The sequence below is a fragment of the Manis javanica genome, chromosome 2 (assembly GCF_040802235.1).
Source record: "Manis javanica isolate MJ-LG chromosome 2, MJ_LKY, whole genome shotgun sequence".
Taxonomy (NCBI): domain Eukaryota; kingdom Metazoa; phylum Chordata; class Mammalia; order Pholidota; family Manidae; genus Manis; species Manis javanica.
The window spans coordinates 47261987-47276935 of NC_133157.1; the positions used below are offsets into that span (position 1 = coordinate 47261987).

General features: G+C 37.6%; 1 protein-coding gene across 7 annotated transcripts in view; it reads right to left on the bottom strand.

Annotated features, from left to right (window-relative positions):
• The window catches only part of FOCAD (focadhesin), a 347741-nt gene that overhangs the window by 44020 nt on the left and 288772 nt on the right, over positions 1-14949 (bottom strand). For all 7 annotated transcript variants that reach the window (XR_012127690.1, XR_012127692.1, XR_012127691.1 and 4 more), the window contains 4 exons: positions 8815-8923; positions 6251-6367; positions 3569-3807; positions 319-408 (listed from right to left, as the gene is read on the bottom strand). Coding sequence is in view for 4 of the 7 variants with exons in the window: in XM_073228431.1 (XP_073084532.1) it covers positions 319-408; positions 3569-3807; positions 6251-6367; positions 8815-8923 (555 nt within the window). In the remaining 3 variants the exon portion in view is untranslated. The remainder of the gene's footprint in view (positions 1-318; positions 409-3568; positions 3808-6250; positions 6368-8814; positions 8924-14949) is intronic.

Here is a 14949-nt window from a genome sequence, read left to right on the forward strand (position 1 = left end):
AATAATTGCAACAGATCTTTGAAAAAGGTCAAGTCATGCATACAAGTCCCCAGATACATATATGCCTCATAAGACAGAACTAAGGTATTGGTTAACTTAATGAGAGCTACAAAATGGCATGTGTCGCCTAATAATGAAGCAAACTGTCTATTGCTGAAACATGTTTTTCAGAATTAGTAAGCTTTAACTAGAGATTTTTTATTATTATTGAAAACTCTTTGCAAAGGAATTCAAGATCAGGTCCTATAACACATAGACCACAAAATTTACAGCAGAGAAAGAACCAATTTCTAAGTATCAGTTAGAGAAGAAACATACTTGTATTCAAGACTAGTGTCAAAGCAGCAATTTTCCAGGGCATCCAAAGACTTCATCAGAAGAAGGTTCATCTGTTGGCCAGATACATCACTGGGTAAACACCAAGAGAAAAAAATGATTTAAAATCATTCAACTGTCCAAAACACTATATAATATTTTGCTGTCAATGATTTATTTTAAATGCATTTCTTTAAAAAATGTCTAAGTAACAATAATATTGACTATTCATATATAATCATTTTGTAGATAGAGAAACTGAGCCAGAGGATTTATTCAATAATTGGGTTTGTGAACATAATCATTTGCAAACCAATAACCCTAGATATGCTACTTTTGCATTTTCTCAGCCCATCCAAATTTTACATCACTGAAAAGCAAAAACCATTTTTAAAAAAGGTTTCTAATAATGATAGTGATTTTCTTCAGAATATTTAATAACTCATTAAACTGATATTATCAATAATTGTTCCAAATCTCTTTCTTGCAAAGACCATTACTTCTGATTTCATGTCTCAATTGTGGAGGTTATAAATTCTATCCTTTACTTACTTTTTTTTTTTTAAAAAAGGGGGAAAAACCCAGCCCTGTATTTTCTGCCTTTATTCAGTAATTGATGTGGTCTTTGTAATTGTCTTGGGGAGAACTATGACTTCCATAGTAAAATAAAACCTAAAAGGTAATCGTATGGCTGTTCATTCAGGCAGTCGTGGGCTTCATCACCGACACTTTATTATCAAGGGGTTCCTTCATGTCAACCCCCGTGTTGCTGTGTCAGCCTGTGCTAAGGGGAATGCAGCCCAGGGATGCCAACCAGCCAGAGAACTCTTTAAGTAATGTCTTCTCAAACCAAAACTGTAGTGGTTTTGCCTGAGGTGGAGGATTATATTTTGCAATAACACACACACACAGTTTTAATAGCTTTAACTAAATAAGTCTTATTATAGTTGTTCTCTGGAGTGAAATATACTTAAACGTTCTAAACAAATGCTAAAGAGAACCTACTTGTATCCTCTAGGAGTTAAAACAGAGCAGGCTTTGGAATAATATGCTTTTCTGAATAAATACTAGACTGGAATTAAAATTCAGGAGACTTTTTCATAAGAATAGCAAAAAATGGATTGGTTGTCCCAATTCTCTACCACATGGTGATTTTTTTCTTTCTTGAGGCCAATGTAAGGCCCTAAATCTGTTCCCCTATGGAGCCATTTGGGCCACTTATTTGATACCATTGACTATGCAGGGTCAACAGCCATCAAAACACCTTAATTTTAGAAAAATAGGAACATTCTCCAAAAATGTCATTATCTGGAGACATTGTGATTATCTAATAAAATATTTATTAGTACCAAAAGGCAAATATTTCAGATTCCTTTGCTCCAAGAAATTAGGATAGTGGGAACCACAAATAACTATACAAGTGGCTGCAGACCTACTTACACCAGCCACAGGGAGGGATTGTGAGGGCAAAGCTAACATCTGCAGTTATTTTGAGGACACTTAGCCTTGGGAAGAGCTTTGTGGTATCCTTCCCCAGGGTTTCTGCAAGGGAAGGGCAAGCAGGATAGACAGAGTTGAAGGCAATCTAGGAACCAGGGATGCATGCTGCCGGTGAACCATCATAGGTGGCTCCAGGTAGCATGATTAAATTAATCACAAATACAAACTCATTAACACCTAAAACCAGCAGCATCTCGTCCTAAACTAATGAAGAAGGGAGCCAGAGCCAGGATATAAGATGAAATGAGTTGCCTGAAATTAAACTGCCATGGCTCATTTTTAGCTGTAAAACATGTTGCTTGAAAATATACTGAAGAAAAAGCATGAGCACAGATGGTGAAGAGACTGCCATTTGTAGCATAGTAGCAAAGGGGAAAAAAATCACTTTCAAGTTTTAAGTCTTTAAAAATACTTTGTGTTCTGTCACACACAAGATATGTAACAGTCAATTTATAAGCAAAGGGCAGCTTCTTGTTCATGTCCAGAACCAGGGCTATAAATACTAATGCTGGTGAATAGAACAAAATGAATACTCTGGACACATTCCATTTAGGATCACAAAGAATATAAGCCAATCTCCCCAGTCACCTGGCAGATGTTTCTAAGAGCTGAAAATGATCATCTGAAATACAGTATTTCACTAGATCAATAGCAATTCTCATGAAGATTTCACATATTGGTGTTTGCACAAAACTATGTAAATTACAAATGCAAATTTTAACCACTGGTTTCAAACTGAGATCTAAATATAGCATAATGTCATCCAGTTTATCCACATCAACACCATTTCTTGCTTTTAGACAGACAGCTAACTTCTGCTACCCAGGGAAGTTTTAGGACATTTAACATCACAACAGGATGCGTCTCTCTACTCTTCTATTTCCACTGCTGGAAAATGGGGCTAACTTCCAAGTCACTGACATCTAACTATGCAAAGATAATCAAATATTCATATTGTGCCACACTGCAATCAATCTGGATATGTAAAATACTAAGATTTGTTATAAAATAAAGAATACATATAATGCACAACAACACATAAGTAGATTTATGTACAAGAAAATTTCCCTGTTTAGTGGAATTTTCCATCTGGGTCTTTGATATTCTATTAACTCCATTCAAGGATAAAGCTAGCAGCCCAAAAATGAGCAAACTGAATAAAGCACACAGTATAATATGCACAGATTAAGACTCTTTACGGATTATAAAAATGTAGCCTGGGCACAGGATGAAAGCAGTATTTAAAACTGGGTACATGCAGTTCTCAGGCAACTCAGTGATTCCCAGAATCCCCGGGCATGAGGGATATCCCAGGCCTTTCCTCCCACTTTACACTGATATCAATAAAGGATCAGCAATTATTTTCACCCTTACAGGCCCTTCTAAAGGAAAAAAAGGCCCTTATAAAGGAAAAGAAGCTTTCTCAATTTATAGCACCCCAAGATTAGAGTATTCCTCATATCTATTACACAGATTTATCCAGGGCTTTTATCTAAGCATAAAATGATTTTCAAGAAATCAATCACTTTAATAGGTGAAACCCTTAAAATACATTAATATCTATATGATGGTATGAAAGACAAATTCACTCATAAAAGAGAAAAAAGGATTAACTTGCTCATCTCAGAAAGTTGAGCAATTCACATATTGCTCAGATATAGTGTGTGTGTGTGTGTGTGTGTGAGAGAGAGAGAGAGAAATCCTTTGCCTAAATCACAAAGAGGAAAACCAGGACTATCTGAAAAAGCTGTACCTGAGTTTCTCCTCACACAAACGAGAGAGAAACATCCCCAAAGCAAGGCCCATGTGGATCTGCACGGCTTGAGACTCATCAGCTCTTGGTTTCCCAGGTAACCTGGCAGTCAGCATATTCAGGATTTCCTCAACCTTCTCTTTGCAAGAGATGATGGAAACGGGCACCAGGAGAGACAAAGCGGTGGCGGCAGCAGAACGGGCAATGGCACTAGCTGTGTTTTCGCCAGAATAGGATTTCTAGGGCATGCCAGAGAAAGAAAACAAGGGATCGGCCTTTTGTTTAAAACATGAAGGAGGCATACCTATCCCAAAGCATTATACAGCAATACAAGCTTCTGTGAGGCCCAGCCCTGCCAACCAACAAAAAAAATATATTTCTGTGTTTGTCTATAGGTCACATTTTCACTCTTACTGAAACATTTAGCTACTAAACAATAAGTTAGATAATAATATCCTTTTATAATTGAAAAACAAATTACAAGTGTCTTCTTTTAAAGGGTGTGAATTCCCTCCCTGGAAAGCCTGAAACAATTTCAGTGTTTTGAAAGCCTACACGTGTATATAATAAAAACCCAAAGTGAAGTTATCCAAGCTTCGAGAAACCATCAAGCTACAATATAAATGTCCAGAGAGCCAGGAGTTCTCTGGGAGAGAAAGACAAGGGGGTGGTGGTGAAGCTCAATGGAGGAGTAAGGCTAAGTTTAGCACAGGGAGCTACTGGCAAATCTCCCAAAATTTTTGGTGGGAACGCTTCCCAGTAGATGGATTATTTCCTACAGGGGGTTAATTCCTTTTAATTAAAAAGGAAGTTGAAATCCTAAAGCCTCTGGTTACAAAGCAATAACCAGCTATTCAAAATGAAATGGAGAGCTCTATATGCTTCTTCCTATATGTAATTATGGGAAATGAATAACAGCCCTAATAAAATGACAGGGCAACTGAATAATGAACAGCTTCTATAAGAATCTCATGTTAGGGAGCTCCACCAGACATATATACATTTATAAATACGTCTCAAGTGGAGAAGAAAGCCTGTTTATCATTCCTCACTATTATCCACTTCACATTTTCAGACACACCATAAAGGGCATGCTCTCCCAGGCAGTCAGAGCACATTAAAAAGTGTTTTTAATTCTACACCCATTTGCTCTCTAAGCTTTAGTACTTTAAGGATAAAATCAAACATGTGCAATGGTGTTTTTTAAGTTAAGATAGCACTATTATAATGACAATACTACTCAAAATGACCCAGCTGCTAGAACACTGGAAATAAAGGAAGTGACTTTTGAAATAGCGCTTTGAAAAAGTATAATAATGCAAAAATCACAAAGGTAAGAAGCAATCCTGATCTGGCTAGTAGGGAGATTATTTTTATTGGTTTGTAAGAACTAAGAATCATTATTAGAAATCTCATATAATATCCTGTCCTGGTGAATATCTGAACTAATAAGGAGCTATTGCAAAGACTTCTATATAAGCTAAACACTTTTTTAATCCATCATTAAAGGAATTAGAACACTTCTTAAAGAAAAGAAAGCATAATAAGGAAATTACTTCTTTGAGCAAAATCTACCTTTCAATTTAATTCTACATTATCCAGTAAGTCATTTTTTTATCCTCAAGTACAGTTAAAAATCTAGTTCCAGACCGTAAGCCCCAGAAGAATACATACCAGGTCCTCCCCAGGGCAAGAGGACAGAGGCGCACAAAGTATTGTACAGAGAAGAATTAAAGCAACGGAGTTTCAGGCTGAATTGGTGATCTTAGCAACAGTTTAGGACCTCTGCTATATTTTTATTCAAATCAACTATAATCCTCTGCCACTCAGCTGATTGTCCCATGATCACTATAATTCCCTAAGCAATGGATAGTGATAAGGCAGAACCAAAATAATTCCATGCTGATAGAGAAATAAAACATGCCCTCCGGTCAATAAAGGGAAAATGAAACCTAAACAAAACAAAGTGTGCTTTCAATTTGCTTCAGATCTTAGGAAGTAAGCATGAGGAGTTAAGTAACAGGTGCTTGTTTATGATCAGCAACAATATTACTTTGAATTTATAGAATATTTCACAGTTTTCAAAACATTTCTCAAATTGTATCATACGACCCTCACAATCTTGTATAAAGTTGGCAAAACATTAGTTTTTACCTTTATCTAACAGGTAAGGGAAATAAGATGATTGGTTAAGTGTCAGGACAACAGCCACAAAACTAGTAAGGAGTGAAACTAGGGCTAAAATCTCTATAGATAATAATGTTTAGTTGCCTTATTTAACAAGGAAACAAAGGCCCATAGAGATTAAGTGAACCTCCTATGGTCACATACCCCAAAATGATAAAAACTATGACTAGAAACTTGGGGACCCCAAACTTCAACCAATGTTTATTTTGCTACAATTGTAGCTCTTGCCTCTGACTACACATGAGAATAACTTAGAGAGCTGCCAAAATGCTGACGATGCCTGAGGCCCATACCTGAGCAATTTGATCGGTATTTCTTTTTCGTGTGTGTGTGTGTGTGTGTGTGTGTAATTCTTTTTTTTTTTGAAGTTTCCCCAGGTTATTCTAATGTGTAGCTCAGGAATCATTACACTATATCATGAATTTCATCTGAACAAGCGATATGGGAAGAGTCAACCCTTGAGTTTTCTGATCATTTCTTATTTCTTAGACTTACATAATAAAATGAGGAGAAAAGTCGTCCTCTGGGTTGGTAATGGCTATCCACAATGACCAGGAGGGTATCAAACACCATGAAAACCCACTCTTTCGTTGAAAGGAAATTAGGTTGAACCTACAGATGAAGAAAAATGTGAAATGATCATAGAAAAAAAAAGGAAAAACCTAAACATTATTTTTAGATCCAGGGCATAACCCCCTTCTGTATTAAAAAGTGAAGTGCTATTATCAAAAAGTAAACTTCACCTAGCAGGACCAGAGGAGATAGATAAATATTTGACAAATATACATGCCCCGACAGGAATAAGATTTACCTTTTATACAAGACTTAGCAGAAGTGAGAGGATGGGGCACTCTAATAAATAGAACAAATCTGAGAGCTCTTCCGAGCTTACTATCACCATATACTTATCGTTCAAGAATCATCAAAACATTTGCCTTGCTAATTAGGTATGAAAGCATACAAGATCTTCAGTTTGGAAAACAAGAGGAAAGAGAATGCAAAAACAAAATGTAACTCATTAAAAAGAGAACTTGGTTTTAAAAATCATCATGACCACAGGTGTTAAAAGCATTTTGTTAACTCACATGGTAACATTCAGGTGGTGCAACTATAAAGGTCAATGCAGAGTTAGTATCCTTGAAATTAATTCCTTGAATTAAAGAAGGTCTTATTATGATCTTTAGTTGTTGGGCATATGTTGACTGGAATGAAGTTTAAACTTCAACATTAATCAAATATAAAGGTCTTGCGTTTGTATTGGGTTAATACCCAAGGGCAAGGTCATCCAGAATAAAAGAAAAGTCCCATCTTTGGGGGCGTGGATTCTCAATATTTTATGTACTATGTGTTACAGTGCAGAACAAAAGGGTGGGGGAATAAAGAATAAGACTGCCTGAAACTCAAACTCTGGGCTAGACCCTGATTTATTACTACGGCCAATTACCTGTGCAACTGGTAGTCTGACATAATAAACACCAAAGTGAAGGCATCCTAGAAAGGCACATTATCATTTTAGGTCATAGATATCTATGTAGCATGTTGCCTCTGCTGAAGTTTTCCAAGGCTCTTTCATGTACATGAAATATATCCTCCAAAAATGTTTCATCTTTCTCATCATTTAGTAAGATTCTGGTTTTAAAGTTAAAATTTCACTTGGCAACTAACTACATTTTTATCCATCAAACAATAATCCATTTGCCTCTTTCCTTTCCCCACCTGCATTTATAGCTCTTGCTCCATGGCACCTATTCTCTTATTTACTGGTAAGAGCACCCCATGGGGATTCCCTCTAATCTGAAGCTGGGTTAAATGAACAATCAAGCTACCCATTTTGCCCTGCCCAGGGTGTGGGCATGGGACCCACAGGACTCTGGCTCTTAAATGAGTGATGCAAGGATAGTAAACGACTAGAATGGATCTGTTCCAGGGGATGGTCTGCTGAGATTGGTTCCCAGTACCTGTGCCTGGACTCTCCCAAGCTGCCTTGGTTCCTGTTTTCCCCAAACCTGGTTTTAAGCTTTGCCTTCAACTCCATGGGCTTCCAGGTTCCTTATCCATTTAGTTCCTTTTTTATTTAAATGAGACTTGGTTTCTTTGCTTGCACCCAAAAGACCCTGCCATGAAGAAAGAGTACAGATGGCCCATAGCCACTCTGAGGGAACAGAGACAGACTGAATGACTTTGAATCAAGTCCAGTTTTTGCAGCAAGAAGTGAAGAAGTATATGCTGGTACTGACAATAATGGTTACTATTACTGAGGGCTCAGCATCTACCAGTCATTGTACTTTCCAAGTAGTAATTCATTTACTCCTTACAATAATCCTACCTGATAAGTATCATTATCCCCTTTTTACACATGGGGTAACAAGCTCCGAAAGAGGAAAAGGTACCAACATTAGGTTATAGAGCTAGTAATGGTTTAAATATAAGACTCTCCTACTGCAAAGCTTATGTTTTTTAACCACTTGGGTATATTGTCTCCAGATAATGACAGTTACTAGATAATGGGGCTTAAAAGAACAAATCCATGACTTTTTATTTTGACAGATATGAATTATCTGAAAAAGTACACTGGAAATGAACATTGGCCAGCACACCACATGTTTAATTAAGAAATAAATGCCTTGCAAAAATGAATAGGCACTTTGCTGTTGACATCTACAATTAAAATGCAAAGTACAATTTTTTTTCAGTCAGTAAACACTGCTTATTTATCATTTTTTGACAGCATTGTTCACTTTCAGTAAGCCTAGTTAACCTCCTCAGATTGGTTACCATTGATGTAATCATAAGAAGACAACCCCTGTTGCAGAAAATTGGTACCTTCAAATGGAAATGACCACTTTACTGTGATGGAGAAAACACAACAGAAAAGCAGCAGAGAGAAGTGTCTTTGCGAACACTAAGGCTCACAGTGTAAAGGCCCAGAAGGAGCAGAACTTGGCACTGCAATCACAGACTCTTAACCTCATAAACACAGGGCCAGGCTGAAAGACACTTCTCAGCTTTCAAAGGTCACACAACCAAAGCACAACTGGTTCAAATCACCCTTAACTCACCTCCAGGACCCCCTCTGAGTCCGAGGAGAGGCCGGCTTCATGTCTGGATACGACAACAGCAAGGCTGCTTAAGGCTAACAGTGCATTGCCTTTGACCACTGGGCTGTCTCTGTTTAAATAGAAAAAAATTCCAAGAGAGGATTTCGGGGCATTAACCAGAAGAAGAGAAGGCGCTATTATAGGGAGGGCAGAGGAGGTCAAAAAGCACTTTGCTCTTTCACAGGGCCTCATAGGTGCAGGTCTGTTTGTTCCCTGATGCCCACAGCTTCTTCCCTTCTGACCCCACTGCTGATTTTTAACTCTTCTTACCCATATATGGTCATTACACTTTTCTGTAACTCAAAACTCCAACTCCAATCTCAAGTTCTTTCTTCCTAAAATTCTTACTACATCATTTGACATTACATTTCCTGAGCTGTCTTCTTCTGTGTCATCTTTGGCTAATATAAATGTATCCATTCATTCTGAACACACAATCAAGGAGTTATGTGAAGAGGCCCAGCAGAACCGAATTGGCCTCTGGCTTTTCTAAAGCGCTGGTGTGTGGAACCAGCTTCTCGTGAAGCACTTGAGACAGCATCCATTACTCGCAACTGGACACACTGGTAGCTTTCCTCAGTCATTATTATCCTCCCTTTCTTTCTCTTAATATGTTGGAGCTAACAACCTTAAAGTCAGCTTGTGATAAAACTAAGACCCTAGATAAGATGCAAAAAAATGGCCTGTGTCTAGACTATTTAGGCTGAGCGCTGCCCTTTTATTTCGTTCAAATAGTTGTCTAACATTAGCTATAAAAACTTAAGTTTGACTTCTAAATTCAGTATCAAGAAAACTGAACCCTTTTAATGTATTTACCACTTGAAGATGCAGATTTAATATTATTCCATAATTCCAAAGTGAAGTGATCTTATAGAATAAAATCCCAAATGGGACACTAAAGAGATGCTCTTGGCTTGCCAACTCTGTCAACACAGAACTTAAGCAATAGAGTACCCATACCATCTATTAGTTTGGGAGTCAGTCCTATAACTGTGGGTTCTCATACCTATGGAGAATGTTTCTCAAAACCTGGACTTCCACCCTGAACCTGAATCATGTCATATCCATGAACTACTCCCTGCTTACCTCAGTGCAGGAAAACAACACATATATGGGCTGAGGAGGACTCCTAGCCCTGCTCCCTGCGTAAGCATAGTATATCTAGTCCCAGGCCAAAGTCATGACTGAACCCGTGAGTCAGTAGATATTAAAAGTGTTCTTGTGTGAGATTTATTCGAGAGATGCAAGGATGGTACAATATTCATAAATCCAAAAAATGTCATAAACCACATTAACAAAAGGAGGATAAAACCACACGATCATCTCAATGAATTTTGTCTAGTGCTGTAAAAGCATTTGACAAAATTCAACATCCATTCATGATAAAAACACTCAACAAAATGGGTATAGAGGGCAAGTACCTCAACATTATAAAGGCCATATATGACAAAACCACAGCCAACATCATACATAAAAGCGAAAAGCTGAAGACTTTTCCTCTAAGAACAGGAAGATAACAAGGATGCCCACTCTCACCAGTTTTATTCAACACAGTACTTAGAGGTCCTAGCCACAGCAATCAGACAACACAAAGAGGTAAAAGGCATCCAAACTGGTAAGGACAATGTTAAACTGTCACTGTTTGCACATGAGATGATATTATACATAGAAAGCCCTAAAGCTCCACCAAAAGACTACTAGAACTAATAACTGAATTCAGCAAAGTTGCAGGATACAAAATTAATACACAGAAATCTGTTGCTTCCTATACACTAACAATGAACTAGCAGAAAGAGAAATTAGGAAAACAATTCCATTTACAACTGCATCAAAAAGAATAAAATACCTAGGAATAAACCTAACCAAGGAGGTGAAAGACCTACACTCTGAACACTACAAGAGAAACTAAAGAAGACACCAAAAAATGGAAATCTATCCCATGCTCATGAATAGGAAGAATTCATATTGTCAAAATGGCAATCCTGCCCAAAGTATTTTACAGATTCACTGCAATCCCTATCAAAACACCAACAGCATTCTTTAATGAACTAGACAAGTTGTTCTAAAAATCATATGGAACCACAAAAGACCCTGAATAGCCAAAACAATCCTGAGAAGGTAGAATAAAGCAGGGGGAATTATGCTCCCCAACTTCAAGCTCTACTACAAAGCCTCAGTAATCAAGATAATTTGTTACTGCCACAAGAACAGACCCATAGATCAGTGGAAGAGAGTAGAGAGCCCAGATATAAACCCAAGCAAATACGGTCAATTAATATACGATAAAGGAGCCATGGATATACAATGGGGTAATGACAGCCTCTTCAACAACTGGTGTTGGCAAAACTGGACAGCTACATGTAACAGAATGAAATTGGATTATTGTCTAACTCCATACACAAAAGTAAACCAAAATGGATCAAAGACCTGAATGTAAGTCATGAAACTATAACAAACTCTTAGAAGAAAACATGGGCCAAAATCTCTTGAATATAAACATGAGCAACTTTTTCCTGATTGCATCTCCTCAGGCAAGGGAAACAAAAGCAAAAATGAACAAATGGGACTACATCAAACTAAATAGCTTCTGTACAGCAAAGGACACCATCAGAAGAACAAAGAGGCATCCTACAGTATGGGAGAATATATTTGTATATGACATATCCGATAGGGGGTTAACATCCAAAATATATAAAGAACTCACATGCCTCAACACCCAAAAAGCAAATAACCTGATTAAAAAATGGACAGAAGATATGAACAATTCACCAAAGAAGAAATTCAGATGGCCAGAAGGCATGTGAAAAGATGTTCTACACTGCTAATCATCAGAGAAATGCAAATTAAAACCACAATGAGATATCACCTCACACCTGTTAGGATGGCCAACATCTAAAAGACAAGGAACAACAAATGCTGGCAAGGATGCAGAGAAAGAGGAACCCTCCTACACTGTTGGTGGGACTGTAAATTGGCAGTATGGAAGTTCCTCAAAAAACTAAAAATAGAAATACCACTTGACCCAGTAATTCCACTCCTAGAAATCTACCAAAAGAAAACATAATCCCTGATTTGAAAAGATATATGTGCACCTATGTTTATCGCTGCCATGCCTGCAATAGCCAAAATATGGAAGTAACTTAAGTTTCCATCAATAGATGAATGGATTAAGATGTAGTATATATACACAATGGGATATTATTTTACCATAAAAAGAACTCCTCCCATTTGCAACATGAATGGATCTAAAGGGTATTATGCTCAGTGACATAAGCCAGGCAGAGAAAGACAAATACTATGTGATTTCACTTATTTGTGGAATATAAAAACAAAGCAAAATAGAAGGAACAAAATGGCAGCAGACTCAAAGACACTGAAAAGTGACTAGCAGGAGGGGAGCTGTTGAACCACTGTAAAGTTCATTTGATTAAAAAAAAAAGTGTTCTTGCATTTTTGCTTCCGTTTGATAAGACTAACTCAGGACTTGGCATTATCAAGTTCTTCCCTCTATCTACCCATCTATTCTCTGCTCCCTTCTCTCCCACCTTGTGGTGGTTAAGCTCAGTGATGGCTTGACTCTGTACTTACTTGGTCATTCTGTTCACCCCTCCTTAACTGCATCCTCTACGAGGCCTGCCATAAATTGATAAGACATTTATATTGGGGGATGGAGTGGGGAGGAGAAAACACGAAGGGAGACTTGAGGTCTAAACAGATGACTTAAACCTAGGTTTTGCTAGTTTTGCAGTGAGGATTATTGAGAACTCATACAGCTAATAGTGAAATACCAGGAAGCGAGGCAAGACCTGGGGATTCCTAGGTGCCCTAGCCATAAAATTATTAACCAAAACCAAAAGGAAATCTTTCATTTCTAATGTTATCTCTTTCCTTTAGGTGAGAATATCCTGAAGCCAGTCCTGCTACAAAATGGTCATGAATCCCTAGTCAGATGAAAAATAGTTCTGCATTCTCAGTGATCTAAGAATTAGATCCTCAGTTTTTATCACCCTGCAGAAAAACTTAGTTGATCACCAGAAATTGGATATCAATTCTTCTAAAACAAGGATATTAGATGATATGACATAAGAAGTATCTTTTTAACCCAGAAATTATGAAAGAGAATTTAGTCTCAATTGTAAAACATCACCCAAAGCAATTTTGCATCAAAAGTTTCACTGGTCCTGACATTATTGAGCATGTATTGTTCTTGTAAAATGGAAAAAAAGTATCTTTAAAGCCACTAGTTATTTAGGTTTGTAGACCTCTGCCTACAAAATAAATGCGTATTTGGACATTAATCTCTGAATAGAAAAAACTAGTTAGTCCACAGTGCCCTCAGGCATGCTTAGGCCATGCTATACATTTCACAAAGGACCCATGACTAGTTCTTGACCGTCTTTGCATTCCCTACCTGCTTAGCACAGTGATTTATGGAGAGAAAACAATACATACTTAGTGAAACAAATTAAAGGAGGAACTGGCCAGGTGAGAATCTGCAATTGGTTCAGAAAAACCTCATCACCCTGTTGATCAAATAACTGTCCCCTACCAGTTGTAACTAATTTGCATAATAACGTGTCAGCATCAGCACAGTATTTATCTAGGCAACACCACTGACATTTTAATTAAATTGTCCTTTGAAACAAACTGATGTCATTAACCTAATTAAAAAGCACAAGGAAGGATGAGCTACAGTGATGCTTTCTTAGGCACAAACTACTACATTATATATTAGTAAAGAGACCCAATCCTTTCGGGATTTTTATCTTCAGGTTCAAATCTATTTAATTAATAACAATGAAAATAAACTTACATCAATCATCAGGTATTATCTGGGCTCTGATTCTCCCTAAGCCCTATCATGGATGTTTAAAAATGCTCTCAAATAAGCATATCAGTCTAATCCTATGACTGGTGTTTTGCTTCCTGCATTTAACTTCCTGCTCAAAACAAAGTCCTACACTAGCCCAAACCAGCCTGTGGCAGCCCTGGTCCAAAGAAGAGAGGGCAGCAGAGTGGATTTTTTTCCCCTGCTCTATCATTAATCTGCCTCTGGACCTTCACTATCTCCTATTCACTTAAGCTAATATTGTCAGGATTGCTTTAATGAGGTAAGGTCTACAGAATACTTTGTAATTTTGGGTGAAAAGTTAACACCATAAGAATATGAATTAGTTTTACTCTGTACCTCTGAGAATGTGAACACACTCTTCTTAGTCATGAAAGGATGCTTTGCAAATATGAAGATTAAAATCTTGTTGAAATAAAACTTTAGAATGGAACTATGCAAAAGCTACCAGGAGGCAAAAGTAGTTTGTTTTCGTAGAAGGCTGCTAGTTTTTCAGCATTCAAGATTTTTTTTCAAATGTCAAAGCACTGTTTTTAACAGGATATAAGCAGACTACCTAATAGAACAAACTGAAAGGTAAAGGTCAAAGCGACCCCCACCTCAACCCCTGCACCCCCTCCCCTCTGCTGTGCAGTTGAGTGCTCTCCCACTCGGTCTGCAATTCACCAACTAGATAAGCAGGCACAAATGAGTCCCTATCAAAGCCTCTCTGTACTTTAGTTTTCATTTTGTCAAAAGATATGTCAACAGATATTTCCCAGTGCCTCCCACAGAACTGAGAGGAAGGGAGGATTACCACTTCTATTTCCCTTTATTCAGAAGGCACGAGGCTGAGTAGTGATCCGGTACTGAGATCAGACTTCACAGTTAAGTGCCTGTTTAAGAAATTGCTGGTAGAAGCTAACTCTAAGGTACATCATGTTTTTGTTTTTAAAGCCAAAACCTACTTACTATAGAAAGTTCTGGGACATGATAGGGATAAACTATACTGCAATTACATATTTCTAGATGATATGGACTTCCAATATACATGAAATCCTCTAGGTCAAAGGTATATCTATGCTATTTTGTGGCTATGAAGAGGGAAGTCAAACAGAAATGGCAGCAGCCAGAGGTGATATTAGAAGGGAGAAGAGTTTATTACTGACATGAAATTTATTGCCAGGAACAATTATTCAGCTTGTTAACACAGGAACCTGGAAGAGACTGTTCAAGCAAGTTCATCAGGGTATAATTTTCTCAGTGAG